We start from the raw sequence: 18,107 nt of genomic DNA, 5'->3' as shown, positions 1-18,107 counted from the left end.
TGGCTGCGTGCACAAGGCCGGGGGCTCCTGCACCGGCGCGGGGGCAGCCGGAGGCAGCTCGGCCCCTTAAGCCCCGCCGGGCGGAAAGAAATCCCCGTGTAGCGGGACTCCGGGAGCTGCGTCCAGCAAGCCCCGGGCTGGGCCGGGCTCGGGCCCCGGCGCGCTGCGAGAGGCAGCCAGATCTCCTGGGGCAGGCGATGGGCCGGGCCGGGAGCGCCGAGGCGGGTTTGGGGCGCGGCGCCGGTTCCCATGTAAACACGGTCAGACCAGGGGCCGCCGCTGGGCACGTGAGGGCGCGCGGGAAACAGGAGCCAGCCCCGGGCTGTGTCTGTCAGACGGGTGCAGCCTGCCCAGGACAGGGCCCGAGGCTGGGGTTTGGCCCAGGTCTGTGCCGCGGTGGCCTTGCCTGGCCAGGGCCGGCTCCCGCCCTTCTCCCCCCTGACGCCTCATGCTGTAAGTAGCAGGCGTCCCCCTTTGTTTTGAACGGTGGGAGGGGGACTGGGCTAAAAGCCTGAGCCGAAGCCCATTGCAGTCTGTCCACTGACTGCAGGGAGCTTCGGATCAGGGGCCTCGTTCTGTACCGGAATTGGTATCAGCCTAGCTCCTTCTTGGTTTTGATTGGGCCTTCCTAGCTGTGGGGTCTAGGTGCTGCTGGTTTAGCAGCTTGAGGCTTTGTTTTTGGCATGCAATTGGATTAGGGTGGGATACAGAGGTAGACCAGGCCTTCATTTGGACTTAATTTTTGATCTTTTAGGCCCAGGTTTTTAAAGGTATTGAGACATGGTGTTGTGTCAGCGTTTCAAGGCCGAAGGGATTTAGACGGCTAACGTCCTTTGTAAAAAGGCATGGGCGCCTACGACTCATTTAAAATCAATGGGATTTAGATTCCTACGTGCCTCGGTCACTTTTGAAAATGGCCATCTAATCGCTTAGGTCTTGCAGTGGTAAGCGGATGGACACCTAACTGCTTTTTAAAATCTGAGCCCTAGTGTTTTGTAGTGAGCCATTGTTCATCACACATCAGGGTCACGATGGCATCAGAACTTCAGTGTTCTTTTCTCGATGGTGATTAGGAATGGGGAATTCATCTGGTTTTTCACTGCAGGCCAGTATTGTCACCAGTGCAGAGTCTCTGGGGTTTTTCAATAGATGTAATTGGTTGCTAAAATTGTAGTTCTAAACTTTTCTCATAGGGAGAAAGAATCCTATACTAGGAGTAGCAAAGAGTCCTGTGGCACGTTATAGAAGACGAACAGATGTATTGGAGCATGAGCTTTCGTAGGTGAATACCCACTTCGTCGGATGTAGGAATGTTTCACTACAGTTTGCCAACCAAAAAGCAGCTTCACCAGTAGTAGCATCAGTGCAAAGGCTAGTGTAGACATGTTAACCACCATATTGTCCACAGTGCTACCCGTGAAGCTGAAATTTTAAAATAGCTGAATTTTTAGGAGAAGCACCCGGACATAAACACAACAATATAGTAAAATGGATTGTATTATACTGACATACAACCCTCTGATAAAACTATCTATTTAGTGGTTTCTTTATATCATCAAAAGGTCCACATGGTTCTGATGCATCCCACATACATACTCCTTAAGTAGATATAAATTACACCCAGAAAGACACCTTCACATGTAGCTCCTTACATATTCATACTCACATCTTGCCCCATACATCCTTTACATAAGGAAGAAAATGCTGAATCAGGAGAGAGAGCATAGGCATCTTTTTCTTATTCCTTATCCTCCAGGGGGCGCTAATGCTTACCTAGTCTGGTGTTCAGACACTAACCAGCTGACTTATTTACTATTTGAGGAATTTAAACAATATAAAGAGTTTAACATTCAAAGAAGCATAACGGATTCACTTAATTATTTGCAGGTTGTATTTGCTCCGTGCCTGCCATCGCACAGTCCCATAGAAGCACATTAGATAAATGTTACAGAACAACTGTGTATTTCATGTAATCCACCCCATTGCTTTTTCTGGTGTGTAGCCCCTCATTGTCCCACCTCACCCCAGGAGAAATGGAGAGGAATGCACTGTGCTGGAACAACTCCTAAACAGCCAAATTAATAAAATATAAATGGCTAAGATATTTAACGTGAATCCCCAGTTGTGACTTTTGTAATGTTTTTTCCCCACATTAACATACTTTCAGATTTAAATCATTTAAAAGGCATATTGTAACAGAAGAAAAAGAATTAACACATGATGTAATGGGAAATTAAAGAATAGGGTCATATATGTATTACAATTTCCTTACATATTGCAAACCATTTTAGATATATAGAAAATAAACTGTACACAGCGATATGAAATAAGACTTTGTGCTGCTGGGGAATTTGTTGGAATATATAAGACAGTCCAGCTATAAAGAAATACCAATTATCTACATGAGACATCAACAAAATAAAACTTCCACTCTAACTGGTAGCAACCAAAATAAGTTTTCATATACCTCTGCTCTGTTTTATTTAAAATAATTAAACAGAATGGAAGTTTACCATTTACTTCAGTGAGGGCAAATATCCAATCCTAAAGCTGCAGTATTTTCCCAACCATTCTCTGTCTTGACTGGTAACTTGATACAGAACATGCCGACAGGCGCATTAGAAATCCATAGAGCGTTTATATATATTTATTCTAATGCATTGATTATTCTTAATAAACCATTTAAGCTTAAACTAAGTGATAGATACTACAACATTCAGCAATCTTTTGGGGCCTTTCATTGCATAGCTTTCCTCTGTCTGTAAAGATGGGCTTCAGTAAGCAGGCTACAGGATATTTCTAATGACCTTTAACAACACTTGTCTGGTGCTTTTTGTGTTCAAAGCACTAAACAGGCATAAACTAACTGATTAATCCTCATAACATCCCTTATCAGGCAGTGGGGTAAGCAGCTTCAGTGAACATCTGGCTTGGTAATAAGAAGAAAAGTCCTCAACTGTTTAAACTGTATATATAGAAACAAGCATATTGGGCTAAATGAATCCTACATCAATAAAGTTACGCTCAAGATGAATTTGGCTATGTGTGTGTAAGGTGAGAGGCGGGGTGTCAGAGTTCTAGATACTTATTCAAATTACTGAAACCGGGTTTTAAAATAAATTGAAACTACTACAGGGAACAGCGACCCTTTCTGTTGAGAATGGACAATGACTATAACAAATTTGCAAAATCCCCATGAAGTAAGGGCTGAAATAGCCAGATGTACAATATAATTGACCTTAAAAAAACATGCACCCATTATAACCAACTGTGCATAAATGCTCAGCACATCTCTCCCTGTCCCCAAAGTAGCTGCTAACATGTAGTGGTGATGTGTTCCCTGATTCTGTATGCTGCATTTTAATGTAGTTCCTTGTATCCAATTATGCGTTGATATGTTTTGTACAGATTCCCCTCAGAGGTAGGGAAGGAAAACAAGACCCCAACCCCGACTACTTTGAGTAGAGAGTAGGAGTTTAGGGAAGATTCGTTTAATCAAGCAAAGACAAAAGTGACATTTCAGGCAATTGTATCCAGCGTGGGGGGGCTCCATGCACATTTCTCTTAGGAAGTGGCAGTGGGAGGCTAGCAGGATTGCGGCAGCTTGGTCTTGCTCCAATGGTTTGTCCAGGGAGCGATTCATGTTTCCCCTAAGGCTGCCTCTCATTAGCATGAACCAGGGGGAAGGGCATAAAAGACTCCAGTTCATTTAGAGTCTGGAAAAGGTTTCCTTCAGAATGACAACCAAAGCATTCTGGCTCCTCTGTTTTGTCATGGGACCATCGTCCAACTTGGTGGCAGGTAAGTTTCTTAACATTCCAAGGCAGAAAAGGGCAGATTTGCTGTTTCCAGCAAGGAGGGGAGAGGCTGAGCGTTGCTCTTTCCCACAAAGACTGGACACATTATTTCCAATTCTTGCCCTGACAGCCCTCTCCAGCTGCATCCGTTTCAGCACGCTGCAGCAGCAAGCGCATGAGAGCCGAGGAAAGGAACATTTTAGCATGTTCATTGGTCTCGAAAGCAAGCAGAGATACTTGTGTCAGAGGAAGGTGTATCTGGGGAAGCTGGAGAGCACCTGCAAGAAACAGAGAATCAGCTAATACCACGAACCCTGAGTTAGCCAGCACTGAGCACTTTGTGAGTTACTTAGTGGTTCGTGTGTGGTTTCTTATGTGACTTTTGTAGCCCCTTCCTACTCCCTGTAGGCTCCGAATTTGTGGTTTAATTCAGCAGTTTTGAGCTCCCACCTATGCCTTCTGCATGTCAGACTAAACAGATTTGTTACTGCATCCCACAAGGGGTGTGGAGGTAAAAGGTGCATCTCTCCCCGAGGACAGAAAAGATCAGGTGCTATGTTGAAGTTCTATTTTCCCAGTCTCCAGCGATCTGACAGGAATTGAGGGGGATTGGAAATCTGGGTCATGACAAAATGCTTAATTTCTTCTTAGAAATTCAGTGCTTAGTGAAAGTGTGTCTTGGGGGTAAACATCGCAGGTAGGAGATGTGTTTGAAAGGACTTGTTCTTTGAAAGGCTCCATGGCTCTAGGCAGAACAGCTCCAGTGCATGCTGGCATGTCCCTATCTTCAGCTTGTACCTCCCCCCACCCTCCACTTGTCTTCATGGAAATTTCTGACTTTATATGCATTCAGCCCAAATATCAGGAAATCTTTCCCATGACAACAGCTGGTGAGAGCAATGGAGAAGTAATGGTGAGGTCAACAGCTGAGAGTCAGGATTTGGAGATAAACCAGGACTTTATTAATCTGTTTATGTCAAATACTTCACAGGACGAGTCAGGATCGGCCTCCTACACACTGTTAACCGCAAACAGCGAGCACCCACATTGTGTGTGTGGGTAAACTGTTTTTAAATACTCTACATTGGCAAACTAATTGCATGGCAAGAATAGGCTGAAAAGGAAGAGGGAACCACAACTTTGAAGGGGAAAAAACTGCAGGGGAAAGAAAACTCTGTCTAAAAGGAAAGTCAATTTGCTTTGTGAGATTCAAAAGGGGGAAAGGGATAGTGTGAAATGAGACCTGGAAATTTTCCCAGTTGGCCTGCACTGTGCTGTTAACCTGCGTGACCCAAAAACACAATTATATTTTAACATAATTTCTTAACTTTCATTTTGAAATAAAGGGCAGATCTCTTTCAATCCCATCTTTCTGCCATCAGGAACAAACTGCAAGGGATCATTACTTAAAAGCAATGGCTCTTCTACCAAACATGAGCTTTTTGGGCTCCTTGACAGCTCTATGCCGCACAAGTCAGAAGTCCAAAACGCTGGATAAAGATCTATTCAGCAATCCTCAAAGCCCATGAGCATTGAAAAGTCCACATGACATTGTCAATAAGGCGTCCCATGGATGGGAAAACCAAATTGTTTAAAAGGCTATGACAACAGAACTATCAGCCCGCAATGCACTGTGAATCTGGCTCCCCCGGATGCTCCCTGGACTTTCAGGGCTCTTTCGAGAGAAGGGTTTGTTTATAAATCGTGTTTTTAATTTGTAACAATAATAGTAAAAATGCAGATCACCAGGGTTCAGCTCGCACACAGCTGGGCCAAGTTCCGTGCTGGAGTTACTGGGATTCTGTCTGAAATAGGAGCTATAAAGTTCCCCTCCAATCTTTCCTGTGTTTCTGGCCCCCGCATTTTTTTGAAAGGCTGTTTTGTTGTACGAATCCCAGCTATTTTCAACCCTGCGGCATTTTGGAAAGGAGAAGCTAATTCAGATTTTGTTCCACAAGCAATGATGCCCAGAAAGGCAGGTGCTGTCCTTCTTTATGTGAGGACAGTGAAATCAGATATGGGCACTGTGCTTTATTCCTGCGAGTGGACCATTTATTGTTTATATTGTGGTAATGGCTAGAGGCTTCAAGTGCCCCTCCCCTTGTGCCAAGCACTGTACATACATATAAAAAAGGTCTCTGCCCCAAAGAGCTTACAAGTCATCCCCCCTCCCCCCAAAAAAGTTAAAACAATTCTACCTCTTCTGTTTATTTGTACATAGGATACCTGCCCTCTATCGGAAAACCCATTCGGGCACTCAGCAAGGATGGGTACAGTGCAGCAGACTCCACACCAAGCCAAGCTAAGTTCCCATTTAGAGGCAGCAGTGTTGGTGAAGAGAATCAAACAGAGCATTGGTTGCTGTCTCCAGCTAACCTCCAGTGGCCAAAAGCTGCTGACATCCTCTCAGTCTCACCAGAGAAAAAGAAAAAGGCCAAGACCTCAGTGGAAAACAATACAGGGCTGAGGAAAGAGCCTCACCAGGATGGCAGGGTCCTGGCTTCCGAGAGCCACATGGAGGGACCTCCTTCTGCTTCTTTTTACTTCAATCATGCAAACAGAATGCAGGCAGATAGGTTTCCGTCCGAGTCAGCGAACAGCATCTCAGCACGCTTCCACCATAGAGCATTTTCCCATTATAAAGGCAGATCCTTGACTTTAGCTGAGATGCATCCTTTCCAAGACACAGGGGCAGTTGAGACAGAAGATCCCAATATGGTGGATCACCTCAACCGACCTGGCAAGATGAATCCCTACAAACAGCACGACCCTATAAGAAACGTCAGCAAGCCCTCCTGGGTCACCAACCGCCAGTCATCGAGCCTGCTGTATCACTTCAACGTGCTAAAGAAAGGTAAGGGGGAACCTCTATTGGAAGGGACTTTGTGACCTCTCAGGAGAATAGGGTTACTTACTTTCAGTCCTGAACTCCAGGGGGCATGTTGTGTTAATGCTGCACATCCACAACATACATGCCTGTTGCAGTTCTAGATGCTGACAACAAGGAGAAGGTGTGCCTGACGGAGTGCAGGAGGGAGAAGGATGAAGCAGAGGCTTTCTGTGTGAGTGAATTTGGTAAGACCGTTTTGTTCCATTGCATATATTCTCACTTACAGGCAGGCATACCAGACACTCTCATTGGCCCATGCTACTAGCATATACGTTTCCGTTCTTGTTTTTAAAAGCCTTCTTGGGCTTGCTCCAGCCTATTCTAACAACTGTTTTTAAGGCACCCATCACAGATGTTCCTATACATACACAACAAATAGCATCAATCATGTTTCACTGTCTCATCCCCTTTCTGTCTGGCACTGACCTTCTTAGTGTCCCCACTCCATCCACACATCACTGTCAGTGCTAAAGCCATTTCACAAGCCGTCTATATGATTCTCCATTTCTTATTAACCCACAGCTGGATACATCTCTCTCCCTCTACCTTTGGAGCTGTATTGTTTAACTGCCATTGCATTATTTACCTAGCTCTAATGAGTTTTAGAATATCATTTGGATGGAAGACCATGCCAGATGATGGCCTGAATAGCATGCTGTCGGCATTCCAGACTCCGCTTTAGCTTCCTAGGACTTCTGCCTGCAGCGGTCATGCTGCAATAGGTTCTAATGGCCATTTTGTCACACACATAGATGACAGCAAAAGATAGCGTAGTTCTGGGTTAATTGCACTGGAAATCGGCGCACAAGTTTTCTGAATGGAGCTGTGTCTCATTATCAAAGAAGCAGGGGATTAGATGGTGTTTCTCAATATTTAAAAGTAGATAAGTAAAATACATGCCTAGCACCAGTTAACAGGTGTTTCTATTTCCAGAAAATAAGCATATTATGAGGCATCTGTTTTGCCTGACTAGACATTAGGCAGTCTTCTACAAATGTAAACATTCCTTAATTTCCTTCTAGTCAAAATTTTAGAATGACGCCCAGCACATAGGTCTCTGATCGAGGCCTTGTACTGGCCCTCTCTGTATTTCATCCTTTAATGATTAAACACTTTCATTTATTTCTTAAATTAAAAACAAACAAAAAAAGCATGTCTCTTAACCCAGCCTGAATGAACATTAATCTGCACAGCCCCATGGCCATGGTTCCCCTAGAGTGATCACAGAAGGGGCTTTACTCCTCATGAATTTACATCTAGAGATTAAAAGGCTAGTGGCTGCATCAAAGAGAAGTTTTCACTCCATGAGGCAGATATGGCCTTGACCTTTGTCAAGGAAGTTTTCTAGCCTTACCTCTCCAGTGACTTTATCGCAGTCTATCTAGAATACATGTGGGGGATTTTCCAGTCCCTTGGTTAATTCAGCCCAGGCCTGAGTCTTTGAGGCAGAAATGGTGTAGCACAGCTCCATGTGGTTGGCTAAGATTAGGACGCTTGCTACCTCAGCAAGCTGCATTGCAAGGACACTGAGCAAGAGGACTCTCCTCTCAAATTAGATAATGCTCTAGTGTAATATAGTAATACAGCAGAATACTCTAATGAATGTTTCTTTTTCTTCTCCCTTTCAAGTGACTACTCAACCCTACCATTCCCAACCTGCACTGTTATTCAACACCACCTAGGACTCAACTTTGAAGTACTTTATAAACTTTAAGACTTCTGTTCACTGCACCATTGTGATTCGTTTAGAGCATCCACATGTATCATGAGCTGAGTATCAATGTTCCACTAGCGAGTGATCATTTTCCCTCTCTCCCTTCTTAAAACAGCAGTGAATGGGATTGTTCATGATGTGGAAACACTGGAGAAAGGAGTCCGCCTGGTTACACTCTTGGTAAATAGCGACGGATTATACAAGATGAGTCGCCTGTATATCACCCCCGATGGTTTCTTCTTCCGAGTTCACATTCTCGTTGTGGATGCTTTAAACTGCAGTAAACCATGTCCAGATTTTAAACTTGGTAATGATTCCCAGCAAAATCCAGTCTATTTCTCCTTGCGGTGGTGTGGGATTTTAGTTAGCCTAGATTTAAAAGGGGTTCATGGGACAGTTTGGGCAGAAGGAACAGATTCATTTAGGAGCAGGGGACACACAAACTGTTTTCTTTCTGGTTTCCCCCTATCTGCAAAACAAGCCCAACGGTCTGTAAGGCAGAATGGTTAAAGCCATTCAATCCCCTAAAAATACATTCTGTAAAACATTTGCCCTGCTGAAGCTTTCACCCGCAAGCAGACCTGCTTCTTTTATCCAACCTCCAAAAGTCAAGGTGACGGTGGGGGGAGTTGGCATAGCCAGTTCCAGTTTTTGCCCATCTCTTGCTTTATTAATAATTTGAATTTTGCTACTTTAACACATTTGGTTTTAGCCCAATTGATGTTAAAAGAAAACGTGACTAAGCTACAATCATCCAAACGGGAACAGGCGTGGTTCATTTCCTTGTTTCATTTTAGGAAAAAAACAATGAAAATAAACCAATCCAGCATCAATTATGTGTTATTTTGCAGGAAGTAGATACATTGTGATGGGTCAGATCTACCACAAGAGACGGCAGCTACCTGCCCTTCTGCTGCAGTTCCTGAGAGGGCGTCTGCGGCCAGGAGATGGGCTGCTAAGCAGCGGCAGCAACTATGTAAAAAGATTCAACAGGAAGAGGGATCGTAAAGTTCAAGGGGTAGCTCACACCAAGTGTGGATGAGGCTACGGTCCTAACTGCTTTACTACGGCATAAGCAGCGCTGGCAGTCAGCTAGCAGAACAAAACTGGTCTCTCCTTGAATTGAGTCTGACCTTCCTGCCATAGTAAGGATCCTCTTCGAGTGACTACAGCTCAGCTCTTGCTTAATTCTGTCTCCAGTACTGATGAACACCTGCTGTCTTATAGGGTTTACAAAACAATGTTTCCTTCAAAGGTTCTGGTTATATACAGATACCAATATAGTGTGCAAAAAGAAGAAGAAAAACAAACAAACACCACCCACAGCCTAGGAATCAAACCTATTCACTCACTGTAGAGAACATTAACTGGTTAGTGGATTTCCCTTTGAATATAGGTTATCCTTTTTGTAATACATAATTTAAATCCTAATATTTGGAAAATAACCCATTATGATTATTTTTAGAGCTAAATTCTTTTGTCAGCACCTCTTATATATATCAGAAGTAACTGGAGTCACTCTGGCTTTACACCGCTTTAACTGAGAACAGCTGTCTCTTACTGCTTAGGTTAATATTCAGAACTGTGTATTTCATAGTATTAAAGTTCTCAGTGCAATGAGATTATAAAAACGAGCATTCAAACCCTAACTCTGTAACGTGTTGCATGATCATTTGTAGCTCAACGGCTGCACAGCATAAATATGTAGACATTTGTTTTGAAACACTATCAAATTAAGAATTCTGACAAATAAAATTTTTGCAGCACTTTGGTTTCCTCAAAGTACATAATACTGTTTTTTTAAACAATGTATAATTATACCATTTTCCTCAAATATAAGGGACCAGATTTTTCTGGTCATTTAGAAACAAGTTCAACATACATATGCCACAGCACACCTTATTGGAGCCTACACATATGCTCGGAGATTGATCCATTTGTAGAGTCCAAGGCTAGATGGCACAATTGTGATCATTTAAGTTGACCTCCTGCATAACACAGGACATACAACTTCCCCAAAATAATTCCTAAAGCTTTTTCTAAAACATCCATTCTTGATTTTAAACTTGTCAGTCAGTGATGGAGACTCCACCATGACCCTTGGTAAATTGTTCCAATGTTTAATTACCCTTTTAAAAATTTATGCCTTATTTCATTAATTGAATACAAATCATGCACAAATAGCCAATTAGTATGTGTACAGTTACCTATTTGCATGTACAAATTATGGTATTGAGGCATGCAACTCAGTCATGCAATTGCATACACATTTTGCATGCCTAATTACTCTTCTAAAGTGGATGTTCAACCCTGAAACTATTGAGTGTATTTGGTATAATTTTTCTATGAAGACAAGTGTATGAGGTTTATATCTGCAAACCAGTAAAGCTACCTTTGAATCAGTTCTATGTTGGACCTGATCTTTTACTTTTAGAGCCTTAGTGAGACTTCAACAAATATCTTTTTGACATTTAACCCCTTGTAGGAAATGCTGGTATTAAATATTCCTAAATAGCCCTCTCCCCCATTATCTAAAATCCAGCTTCTTAGCCTTTTCATCAGTTTGTTTTAATCAGCTCTACTCTTCGGGCAGAAACTTAAAATAAATAAAATAAATAAAAGTTGAGGAAGAGACCCAATAAAAAGATTCAATACCTTAAAAAAAAAAAAAAAAAAGCATCAACTTCCTTAGCTAGTAATGAAAAAGTTATTTTAAAACAGCTTGTGGGGAACTAGTTCCCCTAACCGTGGGAAAAAATAGCTGCCTTTTAGAATAGCAGTAAAATCTCTTTCTGTTGTCAAAACGTTAAAAAAGTATCTTGTAGGTGGGCTATTAGCTTCTCAACTTACGGTGTCTTCACTGTGCTGCGTTGACGGGAGACACTCTCTCATCAACTTACCTTACTCTTCTCCTTCCACTGGCATACTGGTGTCAACAGGAGAGCAATCCGCAGTTGATTTAGTGGGTCTTCACTAGACCTGCTAAATCGACCCCCACTGCATTGATCGCAGCAGCATCGATCCCCAGTAAGTGTAGACATGCCATTAGACAAAGATTAACTACATTTGCCTCTCAGGCCTGGTCTACACTGGGGGAAGAGGAAGTGGGGGAATTGATCTAAGTTACGTAGCTGAAGTCGACGTACTTAGATCTACTTACCGTGGTGTCTTCACTGCGGTAGGTCGACAGCTGATGCTCTCCCATCAACTCTGCCTGTGCCTCTTGCTCCATTGGAGTACCGGAGTCAACGGGAGAGCGCTCAGCCATCGATTTAGCGCATCTAGCCTAGATGCAATAAAATTGACCCCCACTGGATCGATCGCTGCCCACCGATCCTGCAGGTAGTATAGACAAGCCCTTAGATATAGGCAGTCAAACGTGTTAGCTTCAACGAGAGGCTGCATAGCCATGGTGGGAAGTGGGGGAAGTCACAGAGCCAAATATCAATCTTGATTTCTGTATGAATCTGGCCGGCCAGCCAGCCAGGAGAATACATTCATTTTGTAGAGCTCTGTAGAATTCAGGTCTGGAACTATTGATTTTTGACTCTGCTGTAGATTTACACAATGAGGTACATTTTTTTTTTTAAAGGCAGCTGAAGCAAGGACTCTCTCAGCAAAATGGTACACCTAGGTCACTATGCATTATGGCAGAGTACACCAAAGGATTTTACCAGGAGACTATTCAGACACCAAAATGGTAGGGGCAGGCAAGCAAGGTGACATGAATAGAACAGCAAAAGTACCTTCCCAGAATTGTTCTCATGTGATTTATTTCTTGACATGCAATAGGCTTAAAGCACTGACTGCAAACACTGCTGTCACTTCTAAAACACTATATATTCTTGCTGTAAGTCAGCATTTGTTTGCATTGTCAACTGGGAGAGAGGTGAAGGGTTGGTTTACTGGGCTGTAACACTAGCGAGCTTTTAGAATCAGAACAGTTTTATCACATGATTGAAGTACCCGCAGAGATGCTTGCTACCTGACAACCAGTAGCTTGCATCTATCTAAAAAGGTCACAGTGCCTTCTTACTACTTTTATTACATTTAAGTGAGAACAGAGTTGAGCGAGCATGGAGAATGGCACATTTACAATTGAGAGGTCAGTTGAAATTTTCCCAAGAAAACTCTAATGAGGGGCTTTTACTTTGGCAGAATAAGACTGTTCCTGGCAGCAACTCAGTGCACTGGAGGAAGGGCTACATCAATGTATCAAGTTTGGGTATTCTATTTTCAATCGATATTTGAGTGTTGCTCAATGATGCCCAGTTTTCCATTGATCCAGATTCAGCAATGAACTTCCCCCACTGCCTTCATCCATGACACTGAACAGTGATCTGAAGCAGACACCTGGAGTGGGGGGTGAAGAGTAGTCCCATTGCCTTAGCTCATTTAATACTTGCTCCCCCCCAGGAGACAAATAGGCTACCAATGGTGGTGATGGACAGCAGCTGGAGCAAAACCACTAGCTTAGGACAAACCAACATTTGACCACTCCTAGATTTAAACCACACCCTAGAATAAATATTGCACCTGGAGAGTTAAACCACTAAGAAAATAGATAAACCCTTTATTAGGTAAAGTTGATTTACACAACAATGGCATTTTATTTAGGCTCACCTCTTTATTTGGTGTGTATCTATTTTTCATTGGGCTACACAGGGACTGGGACATCAGGATGTTACTGAAAGAGGGAAAAGCAGCAAGGTGCTTTATTTTTCCTTTCGCATCACAAAAATCTTACCTTCCTTCTGGAAGAGGTGAGGTGGTTATTTATTGTGTCACATAATAAGTTAAGAGGTAACAGTCCAATATGTTTCAGTGTCTATAACTTAAACATTTAACTATTAATTATTTTCACTTTTTGGTAAACCCAGCGTATGTTTTAATGGGTGGTGTTTAGAAATATATGTAGACGTGTCATACTGCAGAAAGATGTTTATAAATCATTTGGATTGCTCTTCCAGACTCTCTCACTAAACAAGATCACACTATTTTAAAAGCTGTACCTGATTTAAAAAGGAAAAAGGGCCATTACTTATAATACTTGCCTTACAAGCTCAAGAGATGAGGTGGCAAAGTAACTTCTGAATTACAATAGATTACTAATGCAGCAAAGGAATGGAAAGAAAAAGTGAGAATTTCTTTAAAGATCAAAACATTTCATACTCAATTACATTAGCAGTCTCGCAATTAATTAGCCAGTATGGGGCAGATTACTAAGCATATAAAAATGTATTAAATGTACAGGAAAGTACATGTTCCATAGAAAACTAGTCTATAGTACAGCTAGCTTTTCATACTGAGTCAATTTTGCTTTACACAGATTTTAATGATTTCATCATTAAAAGACAGTTTACAGTTCACTTTCAGGTTATTTTGTGTGGTGTTGGGATAGCAAATGAGGTGCACATATCAGGCTACACATCTATCTTCATTAAAGGGACACTGTCAAACTTAGGTTGTAAACTGTTAACTCAGGAAATGTCCCCCCAATTCTAAGAGTCCCTAAAAACCCCATATTCCAACAAACACCAGTGAAAAGGCCAATGCTACAGGTCAAGCAGGCCTTAACATGACAGCAGCAGGAATGTGCAACAGTACATCAGCAATGATGCTAATGTACAGACAGAAGCAAGCAAGTATAGCCACATGCATTGCTAAACAGATAAAAGTTTAGACAACAAAAAGGACAAATCTGGCAGGGATTTTTATTCTCAAAACTTCTAGTATGTTTTATTACAAACGACGAAAAGCAAAAAGATTTTAAAAGTAAGTAGATGACAGTGTCCCTTTAGAGTGTATTTGCCCCTCAACATTTCTAACAAAATTTTTTACAGGATCTCTTACTTTAGAAGAAAGTTAACTCCTGGTGTTCTTCTCAGCAGGACAAACATGAATATTTTGCAGCCAATCAACTGATATGCTGAGCACATAAGACACTGCAGTCTTTCCAGTGATTTACGCAGATCTGTTATGAACACATCTTTCTACAACCTTTTATGAGGTTTTAAAAGCGTTTGAACTAAATTCTACAAAAGGACTAATTACATGCGCTCAAGTTTATCTGAGGACCTCTGATGACGCAGCATAAAGAAAAACAAACCTCAGCTTGGTTTAGTTTGTGTCACCAAAACCCCAAGTTAAAACATAATTCAATAACAGACACTTTGGAATTTACATGGTAATAATATATAGAAACAGGACACTGGAGCAACATAGCAGGTCTCAAGTATGAATTCTCATGCTTTTAAGAACCAGTTTTAAGTAGGACTTTTGAAATACATGTACAGGAATGATACTGGTATTGCAAATATGGTATTTCTATTTTTTAATATATCACTTTTAAAAAAAGACAAAACCACAAAATTTGATACCTGATAAAGCTAGAAAATGTCTCCACATGTTAGCTGGCAACAGAAAAACTGAAAAGATGTCAAGAATGTGAAAATGTCTATATGAGATTAACATTTCCCTAGCAAGAGAATAATTTGTATTAAAAATCCCTAAGAAGTTATATAAAATTTGGCAATGCCAAGAGCTACATAATCAACCAATGTTTCATTAGAAACGGCACCAAATCGGATGTCAAACACATGACTTTATTTGTCTAGGATGTAATGTCCTATTACGTACAAAAAAAGTACTCTTCAGTTTGCCACAACTGTTAAAAACATAGCAATCTATTGGCTACAGGTAAGAAAGTTCTTTTCGCATTCAGTTTCAAATGACATCATATATATTTATATATGAATAAATAGTACAGAAATACTATGAAGTTGGGAAGAGATGCAGAATATTTTCAGAACTCATTAAATTGAGAATTTTCCTTCTTGCATCAAACACAATGCATACAATATGTAGCATTTCTTTTAAGAAGTCAAAGGACAACATAACCTAAATGCAACTACTCTTCTCATAATATTTTTAAGAAGCATAAACTGATTTTGTTTTCACATTGAACAATTCATTTTTAGTTTTCACATATAGGTTAAGTGACAGTATCTGTACAAAAATGTATGGGTTTTATTAGATAAAATTAACCCAGAAGAACCTGTACACCTGAGCATGTAATTGTAAGAAAACTGTGGTCAGTAGCAATGTCTTATTTCTAAGAAATTAACAGGAAAGTTTCTTGCATAGCAGGGTGAGGTTAAACCCAAGGGAAGCTTATCCATAAACCAGGTAAATCCCAGATCACTGTAGGACAAAGCTAATTGTGAATTAGTGCAAAATCTAGCAAAATGGTTGTAGAGCTGCATAAACCAACCTTGGCTGATTTACTGGAGGCAATTAATATGACAAAGTCAGTTACATAAGCAATGTGCAAGTGATAGATCAGAGAGAGGAGAAGGAAAAAAAAAAGTCTGCAAGTCACATCTCCCTCTGTTGGCTTCCATTTATCCCTCATGCTAGCTTTCCTTGTATAGGAAGAGACAAAACCACTGAGAATGCCCTTTAGAGATATAATTACAAACATGTGGTACTTCATTCCTGGATGATATTTTGCCTTCTTCTTTCTAATTCAGAAGTGGGCAACGAAATTTCACAATACTGCCTTTATTACCTGATGCAGCAATTATGGCACCACAGTAGAACTGTTTTTTAAAGGGATAGTAGTTGCTTAATGAAACGAAAGAAACGCTTTCCCTTTCCACCTTTCTTACCTTTTCCTCCCCTACTACTTGGGATACTTCCAATTCCAAACACACACCCCTCAAAAACTTTACAAACATATTAGCGCACATTCAAAGACAGCTACATCTGTGGGGAGAAAAATTATCTCCATTTATTTTGTTTCATTATACATCCATGTTTTGAATTTTAATACAAAAAGAAAAAAATTAGAATCTGACAAATGTTTACAAACAAGATACCTTCAAATAGATTTTACTCATTTCAGTCTGGTGCAGAGTAAATGACAAATTGTACTGTTATATTCAAGGCAACAGAGTCTGTAGTCTGTGACCACTTAGCCCAACTTTTATGCAAGCTTAATCCTTTTTCTCTACCACGAATGATAAACTCATTGTTGATTCCCAGTTTTTTTGTGTGCACATGTGTACATAGCAGCTCCTTTCATAGAAAGAAAAGACATCTAGAGGTCTTCTTGTACTTTTACCTACAGGAATCATGTTAAGATACAGAATGGATTACATGTAACCGGGGCCGGATTTTATAAGAAAAAATAATTAGCTGACAAATGAGGGCAGCAATAAAAAAGCGTCCTTTTTTGCAACAATAAATAAATACAGTCAAAGTTTTCTGTGTGGACTTTAAACCAGCTTCTTCACTGAAGAACAGACGTGGCATTTCCATGGAGTTAAACTTGACCCCATTTACTGTATCTTTTTTCTTGCTTGCTTGCTCTCTCTCTCGTCAACAAAACAAAGTTTTCTCACTTCTGCCACAATAGTACAACAATTTGATCTTGACAAGAAAGTGGTGCTGCTGATTTTTATTCCTTTGTCCTTTGGACAAAATAAGCCAAGAATATAATTTGACTGCTGTGACCAATAAAAACACAGTTTACATCAAGTCTTGTCAGGATAACCTGACTAAAAACCATCTGGCTTCTTAATTAAAAATTTCAGACAACCAGATTCTTGCTGTGTGTGTGTTAGGTTAACACGCTGAACTCTAAGAAGCTGTAGACTGCAGTTTGTTGTTATGAGACCTGCAGAATACAGAAAAAAGTGAATTAAGCACCCTTCATTTTTGAGAACACGGTTTCTCTAAGAGGATGCCAAGGGTCAATCACTGGGAGGGGAATGCAGCCATGTTGTGTCTGTTCATCTTTGGAGACAAACACCATTTAAAACAAGCATCTCTGAACTTTACAGACGTTTTCAGCTACAGCATTACAAAATTCCACTGTATACAAAACATGATGCTTCACTGGAATATCCAAAAATGCCCAAAATAAAATTTTACTAATCAAGATACATAATAGTATTCTATAATAGGGAAGGCATAAAGACAATTCATAAGTTAGTACGGTACTTTTAGTAAAATATACAAAATATACTTAAGTTACATTGATTTGGGAAGTCTTTGGATAAACGTTCAAACATAAAAAACTGAATAGTAAAAGAAATTAATACCACATTTTTGCTAATCAGAGTTCAGCGAATCCCCTTTCTAACGTTCACAGTTTTATTAGTGACTGCAAATAATTAATTAAAATACATAGTTTCCAAGACTGAATTATTTGACTTTGTTTAAATACAGTATTCCAAGGAACAGACAGTTTCTTAATACATTTTTGTTTACCAACATGGCTGCTGGCAAATAATTGTTTCCATTTTAAAACGAATACTTAATATTTGGACATTGATCTGGATTTTTTAAGGCAGTTTAATGTCATGGTACTGTACAATAAAAAAGAGTGACCCCAACATCCAGTTCTGATTCCAGTTAAAAAGGTCAGACTAAAGATATCACAATCTGCAAGAAAAGAAAGAACATGGATGGTGTAAATGAAGAAGCACAACAAATAAGATGCAGCAATGAAATTAGTGTGCAAACAATGAATGTCGGATAACCAAATATGACAGAATGAAAGAAGCATGAGCCAGTAATGGCCTGGTAAAAGCAGATATCACAGAATTAAATTAAGAGGGTAAACACACAAGTGCTTCAGTTGGCCACACCTGCACTTCCCCGTAGTCCTGCTCTTGTCCCACTTGGAAAACTAGCAACT

General features: G+C 40.7%; 2 protein-coding genes across 9 annotated transcripts in view; one reads left to right on the top strand and one right to left on the bottom strand.

Annotated features, from left to right (window-relative positions):
- The first annotated feature begins 3,357 nt into the window (after nt 1-3,357).
- On the top strand, nt 3,358-10,803 carry C13H17orf58 (chromosome 13 C17orf58 homolog). 2 transcript variants are annotated; one of them, XM_054047394.1, is made up of 5 exons: nt 3,358-3,801; nt 6,019-6,651; nt 6,783-6,872; nt 8,517-8,708; nt 9,253-10,803. In XM_054047394.1, exons 1-5 carry the CDS (start codon nt 3,738-3,740, stop codon nt 9,441-9,443), a joined length of 1,170 nt encoding a protein of 389 aa, XP_053903369.1. In that variant the 5' UTR covers nt 3,358-3,737; the 3' UTR covers nt 9,444-10,803. The 2 variants fall into 2 exon arrangements, with proteins under 2 accessions (XP_053903369.1, XP_053903370.1); XM_054047395.1 differs by lacking the exon at nt 6,783-6,872 and having other exon boundaries at nt 3,371-3,801.
- A 5,368-nt stretch (nt 10,804-16,171) lies between these two features.
- The window catches only part of BPTF (bromodomain PHD finger transcription factor), a 91,295-nt gene continuing 89,359 nt past the window's right edge, over nt 16,172-18,107 (bottom strand). For 6 of the 7 annotated variants that reach the window (XM_054047264.1, XM_054047265.1, XM_054047268.1 and 3 more), the window contains one exon: nt 16,172-17,081. In XM_054047264.1, coding sequence (XP_053903239.1) covers nt 17,045-17,081 — 37 coding nt within the window. In that variant the 3' untranslated portion in view covers nt 16,172-17,044. Of the gene's footprint in view, nt 17,852-18,107 lie in introns of all 7 variants that reach the window. The other variant, XM_054047267.1, reaches the window with a different exon arrangement.

This window comes from Malaclemys terrapin, chromosome 13 (assembly GCF_027887155.1).
Source record: "Malaclemys terrapin pileata isolate rMalTer1 chromosome 13, rMalTer1.hap1, whole genome shotgun sequence".
Classification (NCBI taxonomy): domain Eukaryota; kingdom Metazoa; phylum Chordata; order Testudines; family Emydidae; genus Malaclemys; species Malaclemys terrapin.
The sequence above is the reverse complement of the archived record's forward strand: the minus strand, read 5'-3'. Positions and strand labels throughout refer to the sequence as shown.

Excerpts from the sequence above, each read along its gene's own strand:
- C13H17orf58 (XM_054047394.1), top strand. The coding sequence starts at position 3,738 with ATGACAACCAAAGCATTCTGGCTCCTCTGTTTTGTCATGGGACCATCG. Across the intron at positions 3,802-6,018 it reads ATCGTCCAACTTGGTGGCAG|GATACCTGCCCTCTATCGGA; the intron begins GTAAGTTTCTTA and ends ATTTGTACATAG. Across the intron at positions 8,709-9,252 it reads ATGTCCAGATTTTAAACTTG|GAAGTAGATACATTGTGATG; the intron begins GTAATGATTCCC and ends GTTATTTTGCAG.